Source organism: Corylus avellana, chromosome 2 (assembly GCF_965113065.1).
Source record: "Corylus avellana chromosome 2, dhCorAvel1.hap1.2, whole genome shotgun sequence".
Classification (NCBI taxonomy): domain Eukaryota; kingdom Viridiplantae; phylum Streptophyta; class Magnoliopsida; order Fagales; family Betulaceae; genus Corylus; species Corylus avellana.
Window position 1 is genome coordinate 46,419,416 of NC_142491.1, and position 26,826 is coordinate 46,446,241.

Genomic DNA, 26,826 nt, shown 5'->3' on the forward strand with positions numbered 1-26,826 from the left:
TCATCATGTAATATAATCATATCAATTATAGTGATAATATATAAATTACTAAAATTATAATGATAATACATTAATACTTAAATTGTGTTTATAAGTAACACACTAGTCATTGTTTAATCCAATGTCAATTACTTAATTTGATATTATGTAAATCATATCATCATTGTACATTAATAATATGATTCACTTGAAGTCTTGAATAAAGTATTTGAATTGTCATTGAATCATATGATTAAGTATTGATATTATACATTTATATTATTCATATACATATGTAGACTTATATAGACTTATAAGTTTATAACATACATTGGAAATAAGTCTCTAGATATTTAATTGTTGTATTAGTATGAATTGGTATACTTATGAGTTATGTCATATTATATATGTATAATTTGTTATTATATAATCAAATGATTTAATGATCAATCTCATGTGATATAATCATTAGTGATAATATATTAATATTCAAATTGTGATTTAATTATTTTTTTAAAAAAATTGTGATTTAATGATCAAGTGATTATGTTATATGTATAAATATTTTTATAATTATAATTATAAAAATATATTACATAAAAAGGCGGTTAGCGGTTACGGTTAGTAGACCCAATAACCGCTAACCGCTAACCGTTAGGCGGTTATGGCGGTTAGGCGGTTAGCGATTAATGCGGTTAGACGGTTAGGCGGTTAGGCGGTTGGCGGTTATAGCGGTTAGCGGTTAGCGAGCGGTTTTTAACCGCCCGCCTTTGCACCCCTAAGTGAGAGAGGCCCGGCATCTCATTTTGTACAATAATGCTAGAGCTGTTTCCAATTGCCATTCCTTTGACTTGTCTTCGTAAATTTTAAGAAAAAACTACTGTTGATTGGGGTACCAGGTACGTTGTAGCTTCGCCCGCTACCATTGATTTGTTATTCCCACTTTTTCGGCACTTCATTATTCCATACGTGTTGCGCAGCTGGGCCTCTATTCAGACCTATCCCTTTCCCTTTCCCTTTCCTTTCCCTTTTTTTTTTTTTTTTTTTTTTTTTCATTTTAAAATCCAATAATTATATGAGGGTTAATGCCTAAACCCTAAACTCTAAACTCTAAACCTTATACAAATAAAGATTAAAAAAGAGAATTTAATATGAAGAAGTAATAAAGACATCAAAAATAAAACTAGCTTGATGTATTTATTGTGTAAAGAAAAACATGGGGAAAAGGAGGTACAAATTAAGATGACTAGAAAAACAAAAACATGATCAAGATGTTGAAAGTGTCGACTGTTAACATTAACATTGAAAAAATAAAGATGTGTGTCGCACAGCGGGTACGTCTTGAATTTTCCAACGAACTGCTAGTACTGTTCTGCTTAGCCATTTTGGTAGAAATATATATTCTTCTTTTCCTTAATTAAGGTGCCGGATAACTCCTTGTACAAACCCTTTTGTAGCTTCTGCTGCTCGGGCATGCATGGGAACTAGATGTTTCAAGTCATTGGCCATTAGAGCAAAGGTTTCAACTTTTGAGTGGGTTCTGACAGTTTTGGTGGAGGTAATTGGGAGCATTTTTTTGTGCAAGGGGGAGTGGTTCAACCACTGTAGAAGTTCTTCTCCGTAGAGCTCAAATTTATCAATAGACTGATGATCAGCACTGTCACCATTCTCATCATTATAACTGGTTTTGAAGCACCATACACTACCTTGCGTGGTGAAGACCATCGCAGTTCCCACCCGGAGAATGTCGATGTCCTCATTGTAATACTTTGGTTTCAGAGATTCGCAGATCTGTTCCAGCAGATTTTGATCACCTTGATTTTCAAGATTTGGAACCACCTAGCTTGCAAACAAGCCCAATATTATAGAAATGATTATTTATATGAAGAGTGTATGGATATTCAACTACTGTTAAAAAAAAAAAAAAAAAGACTCACTCATTGTAGTAAGGGTAAACAAAGATGGTGCTTAATCTCTGTTACAAGATCTTTAGAAAGATGAGAGATAAGTTTGTCCATATCAAAATCTTTTTTTTCTTTCAATCTCTGTCATATGCAGCTAATGATCCACTCTTTCATATTGTGAGGGAGGTGGTTTCTAGCCATCCAGGACTCTACTTTTGTTTTTGTAATTAATTCAATATTCATTAATTACAAAGTCAAGTCAGCCAGAGAATGGTAATGCAGAAAAAAAAAAAAATGGAACTTGGAAATTTCCCAGCCAAATTATATGATTAAGGAATATTAGAAAAGTAAGTGATATACTACATAATTCCCTCCGCCTCCGGTCTTGTTCTAGACTTCTAGTTAACTGCCAAGGGTCCACTTGATCAAAAGGGCTAAAAAACAATGAGATTTTCACCCATGCATGACCATGAGCATCTCAGAAAAAGTAGCTAAAATATTTAGTTTAAAATTTTACATTTTTATTTTAGTTACTGTTTTTCTCTATATACACACTAAAAGATTTTATATGTTATTCTCTATTTTATTTTTATTTTTATTTTTATAGTTTTTGCTGTTGTTATAGAGAGTTAATAGTTTAGTCAACCATTAAATGTTTCAAGTCATTTCTAATCCTGGCAAAGAACATTGGGCAGCTGTGAAATAGATTCTCAGGTATCTTAGAGGTACTTCAAGAGTATGTTTGTGCTTCGGCAGTGGTCAACAAGTGCTTGATGGGTTTACAGATGCAGATATGGCTGGAGATATTGATTCTAGAAAATCTACTTCAGGGTACCTGATTACTTATTCAGGGGGAGCAGTGTCATGGCAATCCAGATTGCAGAAGTGTGTTGCTTTGTCTACCACAGAGGCAGAGTACATAGCTATTACTGAAGCGGCTAAAGAATTGTTATGGATGAAAAAGTTCTTATAAGAACTGGGTCTACAGCAAGAGAGGTATGTGCTTTATTGTGACAGTCAGAGTGTCATCCATCTCAGTAAGAATTCAACTTTCCATTCAAGATCGAAACATATCGATGTTAAGTGTCATTGGATTTGTGATGCACTGGAAGATAAGCTGTTACAGATTGAGAAAATCTATACTGCTGATAATGGGTCAGATTTGATGACTAAATCGTTGCCTATGCAAAAGCTTGAAATTTGCAGAAGCGCGGTGGGATTGGTGGAGCCCCCCACATAATCGGGAGGGGGAGATTTGTTGGAGTGGTCCCTCTTTATGTGGGGACCACGTGGCAGCAACAAAGGGTTTTAAACCCTTTTGTGTGTTGTATATATATAAGACGTGAGACAAGAAAAAAAAAAAAGAGAGAGAGAGAGAAGAAAGAAAGAGTGAGTGCGGCGAAAAAAAAAAGAAAAAGAAAAAAAAGTTATGCCTTTTTTTTTTTTTTTTTTTTTTTTTTCACATCCGTCAGAGATTGGAAGGTCATTTGTGGTTCGATCTTGATGCAATTTTAGAGTATTACTCCTGACGACGAGTGCTACGTATTGACTGGTGTCGATCGTTGGAATTCCTCTCCAATCGCTTGGTTGCCAATACCTACTTGGTGAGATCTTTTTTTATTCTTGTTGGAATCCACTTTAAGGTGATGATTTTATGTTTAATATAAGAATGCATGTATTCTTGATGTGGTGATAACCTCTAGATATTTCTCTAGGGAAGACAAATTGTAAACTCATTATTGTTGATAGTGGAAGATTTAATTGGACTAGGTCCCGTAGTTTTTACCTTTGCATTGCAGGGTTTTCCACGTAAAAATCTTGGTGTCTTGCTTGTGGGTTTGCTTGATTATTATATTGCTATTGCGTTATTATTTAATTTGCACAAAGAGGGGTAGATTAATTCCGCGGAGCATCTAAAATTGGTGTTCACCCCTAACATTTTTCTATTATTTTCTTAAAGAAAAAGCAAAAAACAAAAAGAACTAGCTAATATCTTATTGATGTAGTGTGCTATATTTTGATTATAAAGTATTTAACTATGAGAATAACTTTTATATGGTCTTGGTGCAAACCAAAGTCTTTGTGCCCTCCAATAAGAAGACGACACATCAATGTGGAACACTATAACAAAAATATGGTGTTCCACCTAATCTTTTTTCTAGAATACCTAAAACAAAACACTTTCTAGAATAACTTTTTCATATTTTTCTCCAAAACCACCCCAGCAACCAACCTGCAGCCGGAGACACTGCCAAAGACGCCACCAGAGACAACGCCTGAGATGACGCCGGCCAGAACAGAGAAAGCCAGAGATGACGCCGTCCGGTACAGAAAACACCGGGTAAGAACCAAGCTCCTCCTCCCTCTCTCCGGCGCCCCTCTCTCTCACCGGCGACAGCAGAGAAAAAGAGAGAGGGAGAGGGAGCACCAGCAGCAAAGAAATTTTTTCTTTGCTGCCAGTGTGTGTGTGTGAGAGAGAGAGAGACAGAGGGAGATCAGGGAGAGGGAGCACCGCAGCAGAGAAAAAAAATTTTCTTTGCTACCGCCGGTGAGAGAGAGGGGCGCGGGAGAAAGGGAGGAGGAGCTTGGTTCTTACCCGGCGTTTTCTGTTCTAGACAGCGTCATCTCCGGCTTTTTTTGTATTGGCTAGCGTTGTCTTTGGCGGCGTCTCCGGCGGCAAGTTGGTGGCTAGTGTGGTTTTGGAGAAAAATATAAAAGTGTTATTCTAGAAGGTGTTTTATTTTAGGTATTCTAAAAAAAGATTAGGTGGAACACCATATTTTTATTATAGTGTTTCACGCTGATGTGTCACCTTCTTATTGAAGAGTACAAAGGCCTTGGTTTGTACCAAGACCCTATAAAAGTTGAGGTTAAATACTCCATATCCCCCTAAGGTTTCCCAACTTTATTTTTTCCCCCCTGTGGTTTCATTTTTATCACAGGAGGTCCTTGTGGTTTTGATAAGTGACCAAGTTAGTGCATCCGTTAGTTGACCGTTAGGACTAACACGTGGACCAATCAGACGTCGACACGTGGCACATATTTATTATTATTTTTAAATTAAAAAAAAACATTTTTTTTAATTAAAAAAAATATATACTTTTTTTTAAAAAAAAATTTTAAAAAAAATTAACTATGTGCCACGTGTCGACGTCTGATTGGTCCACGTATCAGTCCTAACGGTCAACTAACAGATGGATTAACTTGGTCACTTATCAAAACCACATGGACCTCCTATGATAAAAATGAAACCACAAGAGGAAAAAAATAAAGTTGAAAAATCCTAGGGGGTATGGAGTATTTAACCCTAAAAGTTATTCTCTTTAAGTATTCTGTAAATTTCTATTGGATCTGGCGACGACTTCACAACTTAATTCCTTCTCATTATATAACTCCTACGAGATTATGTGCTTATTACGTGCCACGTGGCAAGAAACGCCATCATCCAAAAAAATCTTGAAAAGGTCTTACCAAAAAAACTCTGAAAAGGTCTCACCCAAAAAACACTCTTGAAAATGCATGACGTACATAAATTAGCCATATATGTATGACAGTTGTATAAACAAAATATAAAACTGGAATTAAAACAGTTGAGAGGAATTAAAACAGATAATCGTTATAGATTATATGATAAAACCTTTACAAAAGTAAGTGACAGAACTTACTGAAGTAAGGGACATATAAGAAGAAGAAGAAGAATCTGAAGGAGAAGGGGGATAGGAGAGTTTCTGAGGAACCTCTGAAAATCTCTAAAAAACCTCTGCCTTACAATGGGGAAGGGGAGCCCGTTATATAGGCTGATTACAAAGCATGAAAAACAAATTACAATCATCAACAAAACAGTAAAAGAGGAGTCCGCGTCACTGTGGAGTCCGCTTTAGTCAAAAGTAAACAGTGGAGGCACCTCTGGTGCCAATCTGGAACAGTAAAAGAACCAATCTTGAACAGTAGCTGTCGGCACTGTAGTGTCGGCAGACAAAACATAAACAGTGAAGTAACCAGTGCGTCTGAACAGTAATCCTGCACAGTGTCGTCCGTGACATGAACAGTAAAAGTGAACAGTGATTTTGCACAGTAACTTCAAATAGTGATGAACAGTGATCCGTTAGGGATCTTGGTAATATATATATATATATATATTACTCGGCTCCCGCTGACATCACTCCAATAATCTTTTCCCTAGCTTGTTTTGCCCGTTGGAGTGGTGTCCCATTGGTCTATCCAACCAGGCAATAATATTATGCTCATAGATAAAACTTGGAAATTGCAATATATATTTGAGTAGTTAAGTAAAAAGTAAAATAAGAAATGAAAAGATTAAAACTAAAGGAAAAATGTGATTTACTTGACTTATAATTAGCTCCTTATAGTATTAAAATAAATTCAAAGATTTCTGAGGTATACTAAATAAACAATTTAATTTTTACACTCAAATTTTGTCAATTAATTTAACAAATTTAATTTTTTAGTGTTAACCTTAATTAAATAGGACATGTGTCACAATTTTATTCGCTTTAATATATCACGTTATCAAAATCTGTTAAATTAATATAGGAAATTTGGTTGAAGAAATTAAATTATTTTTTTAACATACCTTAGAAACCTTTAAATTTATTTTGATATTACATTGAGCTAATTACAGATCAAATAAACTGATTTTACATTTTACCTAAATCTAAACCCAACATTGAGTATTGTTAGTTGTTGAGATATGAATATCTGGAGCTTAGGCTTAAGGCCCTTTAGTATAAAAAAGTCCACTACATGAGACTAATCACTATAGAGATTTCTACGATTACTCATATCTATGGCGATGGAGTAAAAGGTAATTGACATATGTATCCGTAAGTTGTTGTGTAATTTGCTAATTCACGTCATTGTTGCTGAAGTCATAGAACAGATGGAGGACAAAATGCGTAATGCCCTCGACCAAAATGGCACTACTTTTTATCTTTATAATAATATTAAGTAATCAACCCATTTTAAGTAATCAACTCGTGGGGTGGGATCAATCCATTTAAGTACAATATTATTGTAAAATAATTTCAAAGGGTTGGCTATGTTAAACTACAAGAAGTCCTTCTTCCTTTGTTTCTATATAAGTGGCCGGGTTTTGTCCCACATTGCTTAGCTCTTTTCATTTGGCCTCTATATAATAAAGTTCTTTATGTACAATCAAATCATTCAAAAAAAGACTAAATATAGTTTATAGGACTTTAGTGTGTGGATGTAAACATATTGCGCTAACGCCAATTATTAGATTTTGGTTTAATTTTTTTGTTTTTATTTGTTGTAATTTCTTAAGTCTTTTGTTCTCTTATTTCTTTGTAATTTTTTTTTTTTTGTTCGGATTGTTTTCACAATCACAAAACCCTCATCTCAAGTGATTAAGGCTTTGAAATTTGGTGGTTAACTTTATCAGATTCTTTTGGACAAAAATAAATATTCTTTTTGAGGTTACACCCCACGGAAAAGTCGATCTTGACTTATCTTATCTGTGTGGTAGGGTCGTGTGTTGCAGGAATCTGGAGTTTAACCTTAAATATGGGTACACAAAATGACCCTAATTTAGAAGTAAAGAGTTAAAAGGTGTGTGTAAATGTCTTCTAGTGGTAACTCAATTGGATGAAAATCACTATACTTCATAAAGTAGAAGTTACAATGTCAAAAAAATAATAATAATAAAAATAAAATAAAAGGTGTGCATATATAGTAAGAGCTTATGTAATTTTTTTTTTGTATTTTATGTCTAGGCACTCTTCAATAAATGAGTGCAACCTAACTTGCTATAATATCTCATCCTTTCTTACGAATTCATCTTCTCCTTTCCCTCATTGCTCTAACTTGAAAACAATCCGTGAATTAACAAAATTACCACGGAGATCACGTTGCAATTAAAAACTTTCCGGTAGTAGTTTTTAGTTGGCAAATGAAAACTTGGCCCACTACCATTGATTAGGGTATCAGGTTGTAGCTTCGCCCACTACCGTTGGTTTGTTATTCCCACTTTTTTGGCACTTCTTTACTCGATCATAATTTCCTACGTGTTGCGCAGCTGGGTCTCGCTTCAGACCTATCCCTTTCCTTTTCTTTTTCCTTCTTCTTTTTCTTTTCATTTTTAATATCCAATAATTATATGAGGGTCAATGCCTAAATCTTAAACCCTAAACTTTATACCATTAGAAATTTTTTTAGTTTTATTCCTTATCTTAATTAGTTTAGAGTTTATTGCTTATCACTCTTTATATATAAAGACTTATGTAATCATCATAATATATCAGACTCAATACAATGTAGTCCTATACTTCGGCTCTCTCTCTTCTCTCTCTCCTTCTTCCGCTCTCTCCAATATATTTAACATATACAATTAAAGATTAAAAAAGGGAATTTAATATGAAGAACTAATAATGACATCAAAAATAAGACTAGCTTGATTAATTTATTGCGTAAAGAAAAACATGGGGAAAAGGAGGTACAAATTAAGATGACTAGAAAAACAAAAACATGATCAAGATGTTGAAAGTGGCGACCGTTAACATTAACAGTACTGAAAAACTAAAGATGTGTGTGGCACAGCTAGTCTTGAATTTTCCAATAGGCTGCTAGTACTGTTCTGCTTAGCCATTTTGGGAGAAATTTATATTCTTCTTTTCCTTAATTAAGGTGCCGTATAACTCCTTGTACAAACCCTTTTGTAGCTTCTGCTGCTCTGGTATGCATGGGAACTAGATGTTTCAAGTCATTGGCCGTTAGGGCAAAGGTTTCAACTTTTGAGTGGGTTCTGACAGTTTTGGCGGAGGTAATTGGGAGCATTTTTTTATGCAAGGGGGAGTGGTTCAACCATTGTAGAAGTTCTTCTCCGTACATCTCAAATTTATCAATAGACTGATGATCAACGCCGTCACCATTCTCATCACTACTGGTTTTGAAGCACCATACACTGCCTTGCGTGGTGAAGACCATCGCAGTAACTGGTTCTCCCTCCCGGAGAATGTAGCTGTCCTCATTGTAGTTCTTTGGCTTGAGAGATTCGCAGATCCGTTCCAGCAGATTTTCACCTTGATTTTCAAGTATTGGAATCTAGCTTGCAAACAATCGAGAACAAGTCCAATATTATAGAAATGATTATTTATATGAGGGTGTATGAATATTCAAAAAAAAAAAAAAAAAAAAACTCACTTTTTGTAGCAAGGGTAAACAAAGATGGTGCTTAATCTCTGTTACAAGATCTTTAGAAAGATGGGAGATGAGTTTGTCCATATCAAAATCTTTGTTTTCTTTCAGTCTCTGTCGTATGCAGCTGATGATTGGCTCTTTCATATTGTGAGGGAGATGGTTTCTAGCCATCCAGGACTCTACTCTTGTTTTTATAAGTCCCATTTCACATTCAATCTCGTCCAACTTTTTAGCCTTATTAGCTGCCTTCTCAGTTGCTATTTGTATGTATGTCTGTTACACAAATTTGGTTTATCAAATCACTGAAAAACATTTTTATATTTAATTGTTCACTGATCTTTATAAACATGTACACTAATAACTAAGTACTAGAACTATTAATTATACAGTAGTACCATATATAGGACGAATTTGAATATTTCAACATATTATTAATTGTAAGAAGTATCAAAACTTTTGGGCATCATAAACTTTTAAGTTGGCCTTTTAGAATATTATTTGTCCCGGTACATAAGAGCATGTTGTGTTCTCTTTTGTGCACACAGAAACCATTTGATCTAATTCTGATCATGACACACCTAATTGTATGAATAACGGTCCTGAATCTTAAAAAACAAAAATTAAAGATGTCGGGCACCAACCTGCGCATTACCGATGAAGTACAAAAACAGTAGCAAACCATAGATCGAAATAAAAACTGCGAAGCAGTTTTCCCAAAAATAGGTACTTGTTTGAAGGTTTTGACCAAGAGAACTACAAAAATTGAAGAAGTATAATGTATGAGATAATAACCTAATTAATCAATGTGTAACATGACATGCTTATTAATACAAACACCGATAAAAAGGAAGAGAAATTAATTAGCTACAAACTGGATTTTAGTTAATTCATACAAATCAGTCTATTAAAATGACATGTGTTTCTAATCGTATTAAAAAAGCATGTAAGAAGCACATGCTATTATAAAAAAAAAAAAAAAAAAATTAAAATTAAAAAGAAGAAAAAAAAACATGCATTTCTTACATGCTAAGGACACTTGTCAATTTATTAGACTGGTTGTATGAATCAGTTACAAACTGGTTTGTAACTAATGTATGTCCGATAAAAACTATTATAGGGCAACAAAGAGTCCAATATGTGCAAACCTCAAATTTCGAAGGCCCCACCAGAAACAGTACATGATCTTTTGTGGAATATTTGTGGACGTCACAGTACCAGATTGAATGGCATCAAGGAATATTCCAAAATCAACGAGCGTTTTATTTGGTATTTGTACCGGGCAAGCATCATCTAAAAATGTGTAATTTTCTAAATTGTGACCACATTTAAAAGAACTTTGAGTACATCCAATATGATTTTCACATGCTAAGTGCCAGCAAGCCGTCTCTCGTTGGATAGAGAAAAAGTACCAAAGGCCACCAAGTACCTAAAAGGCCAGCAAGACTCTTTAAGGATGAGTAAATTCTGCAGATATGCTAGAAAAAAAGAAAAGGAGAAAACACTACTTCCACTTAAAAGGAGAATGGAAAAAATAGTAATGCTATGAGAAGCAGCTGGGCTCATAAGGTGTTGTAGTATTTAAAATGGGGACTTTGTTGCGGTATTGGTTTTGCTATATTAAAGAATATATAGGCCTCAGTTAACCTATGAGAGTTATTGAAGATGAATACTTGTGAAAGTGTTATAAGGAGAAAAAATATGTTTTGTGTACCCGTTGTGGGATCCGGGCGTTACATATCTATACCAAATGGTTTTTCATGACGTTTTCTTGTAGGGCTGGCAAAACAAGTACCTAACAAATAAACAGGTACCTGTTTATCCTATGCATGTACATATTCTTTATGATGCCTAGATGAACCTTATTATAAAAAAACATGCATAGGATAAATGGATCGTAAATAGGTCATGGCAGGTATTTGTTTTGCCAGCCCTATTTTCTTGTGTTCCTCTATTGGTATTTGATTAATTGCTTGTGTGGTTTTTTTTTTTTCTTCTACTTGTTGCTTGAGATATTAATTTAACTCAAAACATAGGCAGTAGTCTGGCCCAACATTTCCACGATCATCTCTATATATATATATGCCTACCGCAATCTAAGGATTATATGTATCCTCTTTATTTGAAATGAAATTGATAATATCCATTTTATGATTAGAATTTAAAATTTGTGCATCTAATGGTGTATATAAAGTTAATGTTGACATGCCTTTTAAAAAATTCAAATAACATATGGAATCATATACACCATTATTATTGAAAAAATCCTATTAACATGTACAAGATTCTAGTAAACAAGTAAAAAAAATTCTAAAAGCTCATTAATTTGTTTAGAGTATCACGATCATGTGCTTAATTAGAATATCACGAACATGTGCTCACGACCATGTAAAATTTGAATAATTTTTTTTTTTTTTTTTTGACATGTCCACACAAGGAAAAATAAATGAGGAGGGGAATTCAAATAAATAACTTCTGCTTTATAAGGTAAAACTGAAATAAGCATTAAAAAAATTAAGATGGGATATTAGTCAAACTTACATGGCTGGCAAGGATATATAGAAAAATATTGAATGCAGCTTTAATCCATACTCTTCTAGCGAATTCGGAACTTTTAACATGTTTCGTCCATGATAGGTAGATTCGAAGAACTCTTGGCACATATTGCAAGAGAACAAAGAGGTTTAGGATCTTCCTTAAGTCCAAAAATTTCGATCTCGTCAATTTTGAGAAAATAAATGGAACTAAAACCTGGACAAATTACAAACAGCATGCGTACGATGTACTAATTAATACAGGGAAAGAAATTGCTGGAAAAAGAAAAAGAAATTCACAAAAAACAGTTTAGAATTAGCAAAAATGTTTCCCTTTATTACCTGTGGGATTGGAAGAATAGCGAGGATGTCAATTGCGAAGTACGTCCTCAAATACCTCTTTATTATTCGCCAAGGTTGGCGATCATATGACTTTAATCCAGTTCCTCCATGTCTACGATTAAAGTATCCCAAAATGATATTCCCAACGTAAATAAAATCGAAGAATAATCGGAAGCCAAGAGCTGTGATCATTAATCTTCTATCTAACATAAGACACTTGTCATCGTGGTTGATCACAGGAAGGTACAAGAACAAAGGGTCCACACATAGTACTGCAATCCCACACAACACTAGAAACTTCCAATGCAAGTACTTAAACATGGAAGCTCCCTTTGAGTCATCTTGGCCACCAGATTGCTTCTCAAAATCCGAATTCCTGATCAAGCAGAATATTAAATATAACAAGCAAAATAATATATCGAGTTAATATTTTTTATATCATTTTCTTTCTTCAATAGAGAGGCCCGCGTCTAGCTAGAGAATTTAAATACTTTTTTATAGTCCCATGGAGGCTTATATATGCCACTACTAAATGATTGTATTGGGGTTTCTCGGCCTCCTTTTCTTCATTTATAGTTGGGCAAGAGCCCAAAAAAATGTTAAATAGGCTAAAACAGAATCAGTGAAAAATGTTTACAATTGTAATTATCGTATCAATTAATGTAGAGGTAACATGCATACCCATTCTCCTCTTGCTGATGCTGGCGTTCACTCATAATTAAGCTTATCTCCCCATTATCTTGCTGACGACAGCGTTGACTCATAACTAAAGCTTATCAATTGGTGATATATATAATGTCCAAAATGAAGAACCAACCTCCAAATTATATATTAATAGACCCCACGAACTTCTTTTAGTGCCACAAAAAGCTGAATTAATTCTGGTTCCTAAAAAAATGGAAAATTGATTAGAAAGACGACAATGTACACCATTTTTCATCAAGATTTCTTGAGTGCAATCACCCCATATTGTGCACCATAACTAGGAATTTTTTCAGAGCAGGAGCAAAAAAAAAAAGTTTCTCTGTAAAACTGTGCACGCAGCATAAGACATGCATGCATGATAATGAAATAACAAAGATTTTCTTAAAATTACTTTTACCAATTTCAATAGAAATGGTCAGACCAAGAAAACAACGCCAGAGATGGATATCTAATCAGTAAAAGGAACCAAAAAAAAAAATTAAATCCATTATCAAAACATTGCAATACTAGCACGTGGGAAGTAAAGAAATAAAAATTTAGAAAAATGAAAAGACCAAAAAGTAAAAAAATCCAACCTTGAGAATACTTTACTAGCTAGTTGATTAAAAGTAAATATGAGTTCCTCAATTCAATTAAAGAATAATTTAAAAGACAACGGAATCGCTGTAGCATTGTCTTGTCTATATGACATATTCATTAATTAATTTGTTGTATATCATAAGCTCCATGTTCAAATAGAATTTGTATAAGATAGAAAACTAGAGAGCTCACAAAAATAAGAAGTGCGGAGAATCCACAGGTTATGTAGAGAAAATGGGTGGCATGCCCACGTTAGCTCATAACTAAAGTTTATCGAAGACAAAACGTCCAAATTGTGGATTAATCAACCACAAAATTCCTGGAAAATATGAAAATTTTCAGTGCAGAAGCAAAAAACATATCATTGTTAAACTGCATACGCAGCATAAGAGAGAAAGAAAATGAATTGAACCTTATAAAGTCGACGGACTGAGCGAGAGTGATACCAGGTTTTGGAGAAAGCAAAGAGTGGCGGAGAGTGGACTTTGTTGTAGGGTTTTAGATTAACCTGTGAAACTGCAGATGCAGGTAATCAACATTTTTTTGCTCTTCTTATAGATACTTGCTAGTTTAGTCAACCATTAACTACAAATATAGTCTTATCCCTCAAGTCTTTCTTTAATTTCTTTTCTTTTCTTACCTACCGAACAAAGTTTTATTTATTCCAAAGTCAACTACGCCAGCTAAAAACACCCAACACAAAGGGAGCTGTCATTATCCCTCCAATAAACAGCTGTCACGTCAGTATTTTACACAGCATGCAGTAAATAAGCATCTTCTTGCAAACCAGGGATTTCATCTTGAATAACTGGCTGGGATTTCTCCTTCATTATGTAATATTGTACACGTTGAAGGACAGCAGAGTGGACAACAATTTCCAAAACAAAAACGTGTCTTGCATTCTTTATAGTATCAAGAGCGTCGGAAAGGCAAATTACGTCTTCATCCCCTGTTTTTCTTGCTGTCCCTTCGCGATCTTTCATCCTCTGCCTCCCAGTAAAGTGATAAACCACAACTCTCAAGAGTCTCAACCCCATACCTCATTTTGCTATCAGTAAACTAACTTGGGTGTGGCAATTTCCTCACCTGGAAAGCCCACTTGGTTGCAACTTTCACGTATTCGTGGGCACCGTACCATGTTTTCGGTTGTTAAAATATATTACGAAATATTTGATTTTATATCATAATTAGATTTCATTTCAGTATTAATTGTAATTATTGTAACTTGTATTCAAGTCTAATCAACAATACTCTATATCTCAAGCCTTTATTTAATTATTTTTTGTCTCCTTATAATTAGCACCCGATGAAAATTTAATATATTTCAAAATCACGTTGGTAAGCTAAAATTGGCAGTTTTGTAAACATGTAGTTTTTTATTAACTAGTACTGGACACATGCATTGAACAAATCAAACTTAATTGGTGGCTTCCCATAAAAATAATATGACAGAAAATGCAATTTGCTAATTGACGAAGACCTCGATATATATTGCAATTGCAAGTGGGAAAAAAGAGAAATGAAGTCAACTATACAATATGGATTTCTTGCAATATTTTTCAATATAATAGACAGATGTTTTTCATATCAGTATTGTCTTATTTAACAAACCTCAAACCCCCGTCTCAAGAGCATCTCCAACTATCACTTTAAAATATAAGTTTTGTTAAAATTTAGTTAGTATAATTATTTTTGGAGCTCCAGCAGACACTTGTAGGATTTTTTTGTTCTTTTTTCTCTCTCATTTCTCTCTCCCTCTCCCTTAACGAAAATAAAAACAATAAAAATAATATTTAATTAGAGTAGAAAGTTAAAATAAATACTCTGCTGAAATGTGTAATGAAAAACTAGTAGCTAAAATAAATTAAAAAAAAAAAAAGAAGTAATATTTCCAATAATTAAAATAACATAATTTAGAGATGCTCTAATACATGCATGGAAAAGTCGAGAGATAGATAGTCAAAGCAAAAAGGAAATAAAAAATTCAAACCGTAGTAAACTAGTAAAACTTGCACGTTTATCAAAATCTTGATAATTGAGGTTGCACATGACAATTGCCAATCACTCTCCTTTTTAATATGCAAAATATTTGTTGCAACTCAACAGTTTAATTAATTAACATTTTCTTAATTCACTTCCTAATTATACCTTCACCATTCAGAAATCCAAAGCAACCGTTTTATTAATTAATTAACAAACTACATTTTTTCAACAACAATGTGCCGCACAGGTGGTCTTGAGGCACCAAGACAATGAGACATGATTGCTACTACTGTTGTGCTGTGGAAATTTCATTCTTCTTTTCCTTAAGGCGCCGCCGAGCTGCTTGTGTAAATTTCGTTTTTGCATTAGAAAGTGCGTCGGAATGCCTGGCAACTAATATTTTCAAGTCATTGGCCGTAAGCGCAAAGGCTTCAACTTTTGTAAAGGTTTTGACAGTTTTTGTGGAGATTGGGTAGTCTGATAGTTTGGGTGAGGGGGAGCCGTTGAACCCCCACTCTAGAAGTTCTTCTCCGTAGTACTCACCTTTTTCAATACATTGAGGGCCCTCACCATTCTCTCTATTACTGGTTTTGAAGCACCATACACTGCCTTGTGTAATGAAGAGCATCGCATTCAGTGGCTCTCCCTCCCGGATAATGTAGTTGTCCTCGTTATAGTACAATGGCTTGAGAGATTCGCAGATCGATCGCAGCAAATATTCCTTTTCATTTTTAAGGCCTTGCACCTATATATATATATTCCATATTAACAAGGAGAATAATAACAAAAATGGGGTTCAACATGAATGCTAAAATGGGGTTCTTAGATCATGTACAACTCCACCTTAAATATATATTCAATTCATTTGAAATAAAATCATTTTGTCTAGCCATTTTTATTTTATTTTTTTACATTCTTTCTTCCAAACAGAAATAATTATAGTTTAATTCAATTGAATGTCTATTTTTACTCTGTCCAAAAGCTTAAAAGAAAAGGAAAAAAATAAATTTAATAAAAAAATAAAAAAAATAAAAACTCACTTTTCTTAGTAGGGGTAAGCAAAGATGAAGCTTAATCTCCTTTAAGAGATCTTTGTCGGAAAGATGATGGATCGGTTTTTCCGTATCAAAATCTTTGTTTCTTTCCAGTGTTTGCTTTATGCAGGAGAAGATCTGCTCTTTCATAGAATCAGGAATCTGGTTTCTAGATATCCACAACCGTATGGTTAATTTTTTAATTGTCATTTGGTGATCAATCTCCTCTAACTTCTCAGCTTCCATCTGCGCCTTCTTAGTTGCCTTCTCAGTTATCATCTGTATGTATGTCTACAACACAACAAGTTTGGTTTATCAAATTACAAAAAAAATGAATTTAATCAATTATACTAACATTTTAATACTAATATATATATATACAGTTGACCTTCTCATAACTAATGAAAAACTTTTTAACTATCAAAATTACTAATTAATAAAATCTGTTGTTGAATTTCAGAAATTTTTGAATCTACAAGACTTCTACACAATAATTAGTCTATGTAGAAAACTTTCAACTCTTATTAAGCTTAATTTCAAAAAATAGAAATAACACAAATTACATAGCCAAAACTTGAAAGAGAAACTTTTAATGCCTTTTCCCAACAGAGAAGGCCGAACATTTTTGGCTAGTTCATGCCTTATCCTCCCTTGTAAGTTGTAACAGTTTGCACAAGTAACCAATGAAGTTATAGTTATGGCAGTTTGTTCCTTAAAACAATATAGTTGATCTCATGGTACAATCTACGTTAGAAAAAACTTGAACCAAGTACTGTAGGAAGGTATAATAGAGAATGAATTCAAAATAGAAAGAAGAAATAAAAAACGTAAAGGATGAATGAAAAAAAGAACTATCAAATTGTAGGAGAGCACCAACCTGCACACTACCGATGAAATACAAAACCAGTAGTAAACCAAAGATCAAAATAAAAATTGAGAAGAAGTTTTCCCCCAGAAAGTTACTTGTTTCAAGGTTTTGACCAAGAGAACTGCACAATTGGAGAACTATATTAATGTATGAGATAATAATAACAGAGTTAATTAAAAATAACTTAATTTTCATCACAAAGAATGTTTCAAGTAGGACCATGTGATGGCTTTTTCTTTTTTATTTTTCCTCGTAATATCAGGATTTTGTTTGGGTTTTTTTTTTTTTTTTTTTTTAACATGTCCGCACAAGAGGGGGGATGGGGATTTGAACTAGTGACTTCCACTTCATTAAGTATGGTTCCAGCCGATTGAGCTGCCTTTTGGAGACGTTTGGGGGTTTTCTTAGTAATATGAGGACATACTTTTATATTTTTTGGGGGTTTTTTTAAAAAACCTTAAAATTTATATTATTTCCTTTTTAGAGTTTTCTAATAACTCTCAATTTTATTTTTTATTTTTTTTAAGGAATTTTCAGTAATTTTAGGATTAAATTTGTAATCAACCTTATCTTAATTATTGAGATCATTCATCCTAGTAATTAGTGGTTTTTAAGTTGCTCTACTCCATTATGTGATTAAGATGCACAGAGTTTTTCTTTAAACTCACTTGGAAGAACTTCCTCCAATCCGGTTTATAAAAAATTAAAATGTTATGTGTCCCTTTGTATGTGAAGAAACGCATGTTTTTTTTTTAATAAAATTTCTTCAAACTTTGTCCTTATAATTAAAAATTTATGTGATTCTCACATGCAAAGAGACAATTTTATACACACAGTTAAAAGAAATTCCTCCAGTTCAATAGAGAGAAAATCTTTTTCCTTTAAAGAGTCAATAAAAGGTTTTTTTTTTTTTTTTTCAATCACTTTTTCCTTGCAACATGACATGCTTATTGATAACAAACACTGAAAAAAAAAAAAAAAAAAAAAAAAACACTTCATTTAACGTCTCTAACCTTCCATTGTTTTTGTAATCTTCACATCCCTCTAAAGTTCAAAAACTCTCAATTTAGTGTATCGAACTTTAAAAAATTTGCTGAGATTACAAATTTTGTAAAGTTTGATACATTAAATTGAAAGTTTTTAAATTTTGAGAAGAAGATTATAAAAGTGATAGAAAGTTCACGGGATTAAGTAAAGTTCTAACAGAAAAACTACTATAGAGCGATAAAGAGTCCAATATATACAAACCTCAAATTTCGGAGGCCCCACCAAAAACAGTACATGATCTTTTGTGGAATATATGTGGAAGACACAATACCAGATTCAACGGCTTCACGGAATATTCCAAAATCAAACTGCGTCGTATTCGATGTTTGTACACGACAAAAATCATCAAAAAATGTGTTATTTTGTAATTTGCCACCACATCTAAAAGAACTTGGGATACATGCATGATCAACTGCACAGGCTTTGTCCCAACAAGTCGTCTGTCTTTCGATAGAGAGAAAGTACCAAAAGGCTCCAAATACCTTAAAAGACCATCAAAACTCATAAAGATGAGTAAATTTTGCAGATATGCTAGCAAAAATAAATAAATAATACTACCTCCACTTAAAAGGAAAATGTAGTGGGATTCGAATTTGACTGTAAATTTTGTATTTAATTCTGAATTGGTGGGCTTGAATTTGATTGTAAATTGTGGGGGGGGGGTGGCGGCGAAGAAATGAATTCTAGCTGATTATTTTCTCGATATTCCCTGTTCATTGGTTTTGGGCCCTTTATACCCGAATTACAGAAGACAACTAATCCTAACATCTGTATGTAACCGAATGAAAAAAAAAAAAAAAAAAAAAAGAAGAAGTAACCCACTCATTACAAATAATTGCAATTATACATGGATAAAAAAAGAAGGAGCACATGCAATGTATGCTTGTGATTATCAAGATATTTTCATTTGAAATATAAAGTTAATTAGAGAGAAAAAAAAATCGACTCATTAATGCACAAAAACTGAAATAAGCAGTAAAAGAGAAAGATGGGATATAATCAAACTTACATGGCTGGCCAGGATATATACAAAAAAATTGAAGGCAGCTTGAATCCATATCCTTCTAGCAATTTTTTTGGAACTTTGGATAAGTTTCGTCCATGATAAGTAGATTCGGACAACTCTTGGCACATATTGCAACAGAACTAAGGCTTTTAGGATATTCCTTGCGTACAAAAGTTTTGAGCTTCTCATTTCTTTTAAAATAATTGGAACTAAAACCTGGACAAATTACAACAAGCAGCATGTGTAAGATCTACTTAATAGGGAAATGAGTGACAAAAAAAAAAAAAGTTTAGAAGCAAAAAAGTCTTGCTTGCCTGTGGGATTGGAAGAATAGCAAGGATGTCAATTACGAAGCCTAAGTACCTGAAGCACATCTTTTTAAACTCAGGAGTAGCGCGTTCCTCGACCAAATTACTACTTTTTCGGGGAAAAAGAAATCCGAAAATCATATTGGCAACATAAATCACATCGAAGACCGACCGCAAACAAATAGCAGTGATCTGTAATCTATTATCTAACTCAATACAGTGGCCGTTTTCGTTGATCACGGGAAGGTAAAAGAACAAAGGGTCAACACATAGTACTGTAATGACACCAAACAGTACAAACATCGCAAGCCAGTACTTCAAAATGGGCTCCCACATTGGGTTAATATTTGTCATCTTCTCTCCTGAGTCTCCTCCATCATCCTGGAAACATGATTGCTTCTCACTATCTATAATACTGATCCTACAGATGATCATGACAAGTTAAAATATTGATTAAGTAATTAAATTTATGTCGAGTTCAAAAAAAAAAAAGTAGAAGTTGCTAACCTCGACTCTTTCTTCAGCCTATGCCAACTATTCATAACTAAAGCTTATAAACGTACGATACCACGCCCTAACCCACCAACTGCTATTAGAATGACAAAAGTACGAGTTTAGATTCCTGAAAAATTGGAAAACAGATTAGACAAACACCACTTTCAATTATATTAATCTAAGCGCAACCTCAGATAAAAATCACTTATAGCATTCTCAATGGAAATACTCAGACCAAGAAAACATTAATGCTTGGCATCAGAGAGATACTTCATGGGTCAAAAGGGGCCAAACAAGTCCGGTTGTCTAGAAAATGTAATAAGAACAAATAATAATATATAGTTCTAAATTTGTGTCTCTTTAGAGATTATATAAACAATAATGAAATGAACCTGATAAGCTTGATCGATCGAGGACAGCAATGGAGATGATGGTGATTCGGAGTGGCAGCAATTGGATTTGTTGTAGGATTTAAGACTACTCTGCATGCAGCTGCAACTAATAAGCAAGAGCAACTGCCGCGCGCATTTATAGATGTTTATTCGTTTATCTTCAAGTCTTTCTTTATTGTTTTTTTTTCACAGGCGTCCTTCGAGTCTTTCTGGGCAACTGATGAAAATTCGATGTTCATATTATATTACAATGTCAACGCAGCCAGACTAGACCAAAAGGAACTTGGCAACTTCCCAGCAAAATAATATGATTAAGGAATACAAGAAAAGTACGTAAGTGATATAGTACTAGACATTCCCTCCGGTCTTGTTTTAGTATACTGCCAAGGGTCTACTTGATCAAAACAGCTGGCGGCTGCAAAATCCGAGGCGGAACCACGTTGGACGGGGGTCCCCAAAAAAAAAAAAAAAAATTTAGTTACTGTTTTTCTATATACACTCTCTAAAAGATTTTATATTTTATTCTCTATTTTATTTATTTTTTTAGAGTTTTTTCTATTGTTTTCTCAAGTTGATATGATTTTTAAAAGGGGAAACTTTATTTTAGACCCATGAACTACCATGTGATTTGACATACCCTGAATTTTGAAATCTCTAAATTTTGACCCCTGAACTTTCAAATTCCAATAAATTTGAACTATTCTGTCAAATTTTAAACGTTAAAAGTAATACAATAACGTTTATACCCCTAACTTTTTTTTATAAAATTTTAGATTTTCCCTTAAATTCAAATTAATTTTTTTTTTTAAAAAAAAAAAATTATTAAAAAAATCACAAGGTGACCCATGATTGAGCCACCTTGTGACCCTTTTTTTTTTTTCCATTTTTTTCAATTTTTTTAATAAAAAGAAAATTGAAGGGTAATTTTTCTTTGTAGGGATTTTAATGGCAAAAATTGACAAATTGGTTCAAATTGATTGTAATTGAAAGTTCAGAATTTTAAATTGAGAAGTTTCAAAGTCGGGGGAAGGGGGATATGTCGAATCGCGTGGTAATTCAAAAGTTTAAAGTGAAGTTTCCCTTTTTAAAAATTATCATCAAATTTGAGATGAATTACAAATAAATTTTGATTTAATGATGATTCTAGACCAAATCAACTTTAGAAAAATAAAAATATGGTTTCTAAAATTACTCATAGTGAATAACAAAAAATAACTATATATATATATATATATATATATATAAGATGGGAAAAATGATTCGAACTAGTGACATCCACTTCATTATACTTTGTTCCAATTAATTGAGCTAACACTAAATTCCTAGAAAAAAAATATGAACTTTTTCAGTGCAGAAGCAAAAAAGCATATCATTGTGAATAAACTGCATGATGTGCATGCATAAGAGAGAAAGAGAATACGTGTATATATATAAGAGTGAGTTGAACCTTTTAAAGTCGAGCGAGGGACCGAGCGAGACCAGGTTTTGGACAAAGCAAAGAGTGGCGGGGATCAGTGGACTAGCTTATTGTGGGGTTTTAGATTAACCTGTGAAACAGCAGATGCAAGTAGTCAACATTTTTTTGCTCTTCTATCTTATAGATACGAGTTTAGTCAACCATTAACTATAATCTATCCGTCAAGTCTTTCTTTAATTACATTTCTTTTCTTACCTACCGAACAAAGTTTTATTTATCCCAAAGAACAAGGAGTAAACGCTGTCTTTAAGCCCCACAAATAGGGAGCTGTACGTCATTTTATCCCTCCAATAAACAGCTGTCACATCAATATTTTGCACACCAGTAAATAAGTAATGAACAATAGTCTATCTATCAAGTATTTCTTTTTAATTCTTTTTTGCCTTTCTTAGCAACCGATGAAATTTTAATATATTTCCAAATCACGTTGGTAAGCTAAAAGTGGCAGTTTTGTAAACTTGTAGTTTTTTTATTAGCTAGTACCGTAAACATGTACTGGACAAGTCAAACTTGGTGGCTTCCCATAAAAATAATATGACAGAAAATGCAATTTGGTAATAAATATTGCAATATTGCAAGTGGATTTAGAATGCATGTGACAAGTTGACCACTTTCTTCAATTTTTTTTTCTAGTAGGTTATTAATTGTAAGCAAGTACACTATGATTCCAGCTCATGGTCCAAACACAAAACACTAATCACGGGATTCCACAACAGTTGTATAATGTTCAAGGTGTTACTCTTCTCCAAAAGCTATAAGGAGATTCTCCTCTAACGGTTATTTGAAACTTATTTCCTTGTGAGCTCTACCTTACGGCTCCTTCCATATAATGCACAATGCGTATCTATTCATATGTACGAATATCCCTTCCTTTCATATGTATATACAGTCAAAACTAGTTCCCGTATATGAGCACTTGTCATGTATAATGTAAGACCAACACTGTAATTGTATACTATAAATAAGACAACATGGACCTCCAAAATATTAAAGAGAGCATCCATTTATTTTCATGGTATCATAGCCATATTAAGCTTCCACAAATTTTTTTTTTCTCAATCAGTTAGTTTTTTTTTTTTTTTTTGTTATGGCTTCCTTTGGTGCTCCGAGTTTTACACTACCAAATATTATGCATATGGTTCAAGTCAAAGTGAAAGGTCCCAACAATTATATGAGTTGGCTTACTCAAATTGTTCCTTTGCTCAAATCTCATGAGTTAATGAGAATAATTGATAGCTCAGAACTATCACCCCCTCCCTTTGTCACTGACCCAACAGACAACGAAAAGGAAATTGCCAACCCAGCTCATGCTTTGTGGGAAAAGAAGGATCAATTTATTCTCAATTGGATCAACACCACCTTGGCAGAAAACGTGTTGGCAATAGTCTATGGGTTGACCACTGCACACCAAGTGTGGACTCATCTTGCCAATAACTTTGCTTCTAAATCTTGGTCAAGATGTAACCAGCTGAAGCGAGAACTTCAAACTTTGCAGTAGGGTACACAAACCTGCACAGAATATCTTCATGTAGCCAAATCCTTGGCTGATCAATTGGCAATCATAGGAAATAAAATTGATGATGAGGATCTTATTTCTTTTACTCTTAATAGTTTAAATTCTTCATATAATACTTTTGTCGCATTTTATTCCCTTACTACAAGTGATAAAAACTTAACTTTTGAAGATTCTCATGTTGAGTTGCAGACCCATGAAATTTTGATTGAAAATCAAAATTCAGCCATAACATCCGACGCTAGCAAGTTTCCTTTCTTCATTCAAAAACAAGTAGCAATCTCATCCAATTAGAAAAAGAAACATGGTGGGCCACCAAAGTTCACCCAATACCGCCTAGGACCTCCAAGAGGGAATTTTCAAAGTCAATTTCATGGACCAAGATATCCACAACAACACTATCCTTCAAATTCGCAGCAGCCCATCAATTTCCCTTATTCACAAGTCTCAAACCAGCAGCACCGATTTTCACAACAGCAAATTAAACCTCCACATCAATTTTTCCATGGTACTTCTCCAAGGTCACCTTGTCAAATTTGTGGCAAATCCAATCATCGTGCCTTGGATTATTACCATAAGATGGACTATGCCTATTAAAGCAGACATCCACCTTCACAATTAACTGTTATGGTGGCACAATCCAATATTTATCAAGATAAGCAACCTTGGTTCGTAGATAGTGGGGCTAATGCTCACATTACCTCTGAGCTTGAAAATCTTTCTATTCAACAACCTTTCCAAGGCGATGAAACTGTGGCAGTAGGTAATGGTAATGGATTGCAAATCCAAAACACAGGTTCATCCACTTTTCAAACTCCTTTTTCAAATATTGTCTTGAAAAATATTTTACGTTGCCCAAAAGTCTATGCCAATCTATTATCAATTAATCATTTTTGCATTGATAATCATTGTTATTTCATACTTACTGGGTCTTCTTATTTTATTAAGGACATTCTAACTGGAGCAACACTTTTGGAAGGACCAAGTGAAGCTGGTTTGTATCCAATCTACTTGAAAAGAACCTCATTGAATAAATGTCATGGTCTCACCGCATTTCTAGGAATAAACATTTGATGTGTGGCACTCACATCTTGGACATCCGGCTGATCCTATTGTTCATCGCCTAGTCACATTTCAAAGTCTCCCTATTTCTAACACTTTAGTTAAAATCCACCTTTGCTCTTCATGTCAATTAGGAAAAGGCAAGAAATTACTTTTCACTGAGTCTACCCATGAGTCTATTTCACCCCTTCAACTCATTCACTCTGATGTATGGTCCTCACCAATTATATCCACTAATGGTTATCAATATTATGTCATTTTTATTGATAATTATTCACAATTTAGTTGGATGTACCCTCTCCATCAGAAATCAAATGTCTTTAATTATTTTATTCAATTTAAAAATCTTGTTGAGAATTTATTTTCATGCACAATCAAACAATTTCTAAGTGATAAGGGTGGTGAATACATGTCACGTCAATTTACATCTTTTTTAACCACACATGGTATTTATCATAAGGTAACATGTCCACACACTCCTGAACAAAATGGTATTTTAGAACGCAAGCATAGGCATATTATGGAAGTTGGTCTTTCTCTTTTAGCACAATCCCACCTAAATACTCGTTTTTGGCCGGATAGATGCTTTTCAAACTGCCATTTATTTAATTAATCGGTTACCATCATCCATCCTTAAACACATGTCTCCATATTTTAAATTGTTTCAAAAGGAAACTGATTATTCCATTTTACGAGTATTTGGGTGTGCTTGTTATCCCTTGCTAAGACCATATTCTACGCATAAACTTAGCTTTCGTAGCAAAATGTGCATCTTTCTTGGCTACAGCTCTAACCAACATGGCTATAGGTGCCTTGATCCTATTTCCAAAAAGAGTGTATGTGTCACGACATGTTGTGTTTGATGAAGGATTTTTTTTAGCCAAGGATACACAACCAACTTCTCCGTCTCCTTCCAGGATTGCTCCGACCCAAGTACCTTCTCTCATCTCACTCCATGACTTTAATTTAAATTTCACCTCACCACACTCAGACACACCTATTCCCACCCACCAACCCGAAACATCATCTTCCCAAAATCCTCCAAATTTACCTACTAGGTCCCCACCCAATCCATCTGCCACAATTACTCCTATACACCAACTCACACCTACTAGGTCCCCACCATATCCTTTTCCCTCAAGCTCCCCATCAGTTGACTCCATCCTATATTACCACTCGTCCACTCACATTCCACCCCCACATCAGACGCCTCCCTCCCAACCATTTATACCTCCTTCTGCTTCAATTCAACCCTTACATCCCATGACTACTAGGTCCTGCACAGGCTCCATTAAACCCAAGACCTTCCCCGATTATACCCTTCACTATTGTACCAAACATCCTTTCAAAGCCATGAATGCTGTATTTCTCGAGATTAAGGCCACTCGTTTCAACCAAGCCAACTTAGCACCTGAATGGCGTTTGGCTATGTAGCAAAAGTATGAGGCCCTTATAAAAAATGGCACCTGGACTTTATGTCCAAAACCTGATCCGCAATAAATGGGTTTATAAAATTAAAAGAAAACCTGATGGCACTATCGACAGATTTAAAGCCCGTCTTGTGGCTAAAGGATTTGATCAGAGAAGTGACATTGACTACACTGAGACATTCAGTCCAGTGATTAAACTAGCTACTATCTGACTTGTACTGGCTCTTGCTGTTTAATTTAACTAGAACATCAAGCAACTCGATGTCTCAAATGTCTTTTTGCATGGTACTCTCAATGAAGATGTCTTTATGGAGCAACCTCAAGGATTTATGGATCCCCATCACCCTACCTTTGTTTGCAAACTCCATAAGGCCTTATATGGCCTTAAGCAAGCACCTCGGGCATGGTTCAATCGACTATCTCTTTCTTTGCAGCATCTAGGTTTTGTGGGCTCCTTGGTTGATTCCTCACTTTTTATTTTTCAATCAAATAATGTTGTAATTTTCTTACTTGTTTACGTTGATGATATCTTAGTCATAGGAAATAACAAGGCTGCCATTTCATCCTTCATCCATGCTCTACAACAAGAATTTCCTTTAAAGGACCTTGGTGACTTAACGTTTTTCTTAGGTATTGAGGTTGCTCGCACTCCCACTCAGCTCCATCTATGACAAACCAAGTACATCACAGATCTCCTTCACAAAACTGGAATGGTTAGAGCAAAGCCTTACTGAGCTCCATGTGTGTCAGGCTCACAGCTTTCTTCCTCAGCTGGCGAACCCTTACCCCACCCCAGCATTTATAGTCAGGTAGTCGGAGCCTTACAATATTGTACTCTTACTCGACCTGACATCGCCTACTCTGTTAATCAACTCTGTCAACATTTACACTCTCCAACCACTCTACATTGGATAGCTACTAAGTGGGTCCTTCGCTACCTGAAGGGTACGCCCAATCATTTTCTTCATTTTTCAAAAGGCCCACACTGTTTAGCG

At 34.2% G+C, this 26,826-nt stretch overlaps 1 protein-coding gene and 1 pseudogene across 1 annotated transcript; both read right to left on the reverse strand.

The window, feature by feature from the left end:
• Positions 1 to 1,392: 1,392 nt before the first annotated feature.
• On the reverse strand, positions 1,393 to 12,696 carry LOC148587806 (cyclic nucleotide-gated ion channel 1-like; annotated as a pseudogene).
• A 2,789-nt stretch (positions 12,697 to 15,485) lies between these two features.
• Positions 15,486 to 25,564, reverse strand: LOC132164389 (cyclic nucleotide-gated ion channel 1-like). The gene is made up of 7 exons (XM_088512837.1): positions 25,131 to 25,564; positions 19,469 to 19,883; positions 19,158 to 19,370; positions 18,350 to 18,630; positions 17,111 to 17,222; positions 16,240 to 16,524; positions 15,486 to 15,944 (listed from the first exon to the last, which is right to left on the reverse strand). Exons 1-7 carry the CDS (start codon positions 25,562 to 25,564, stop codon positions 15,486 to 15,488), a joined length of 2,199 nt encoding a protein of 732 aa, XP_088368963.1.
• Positions 25,565 to 26,826: the final 1,262 nt, after the last annotated feature.

Excerpts from the sequence above, each read along its gene's own strand:
- LOC132164389 (XM_088512837.1), bottom strand. The coding sequence starts at position 25,564 with ATGGAGTCAACTGATGGGGAGCTTGAGGGAAAAGGATATGGTGGGGAC. Across the intron at positions 18,631-19,157 it reads TATATATCCTGGCCAGCCAT|GTATTTGGAGCCTTTTGGTA; the intron begins GTAAGTTTGATT and ends TGGTCTTTTAAG. Across the intron at positions 16,525-17,110 it reads ATTTCATCGGTAGTGTGCAG|ACATACATACAGATGATAAC; the intron begins GTTGGTGCTCTC and ends GTTGTGTTGTAG.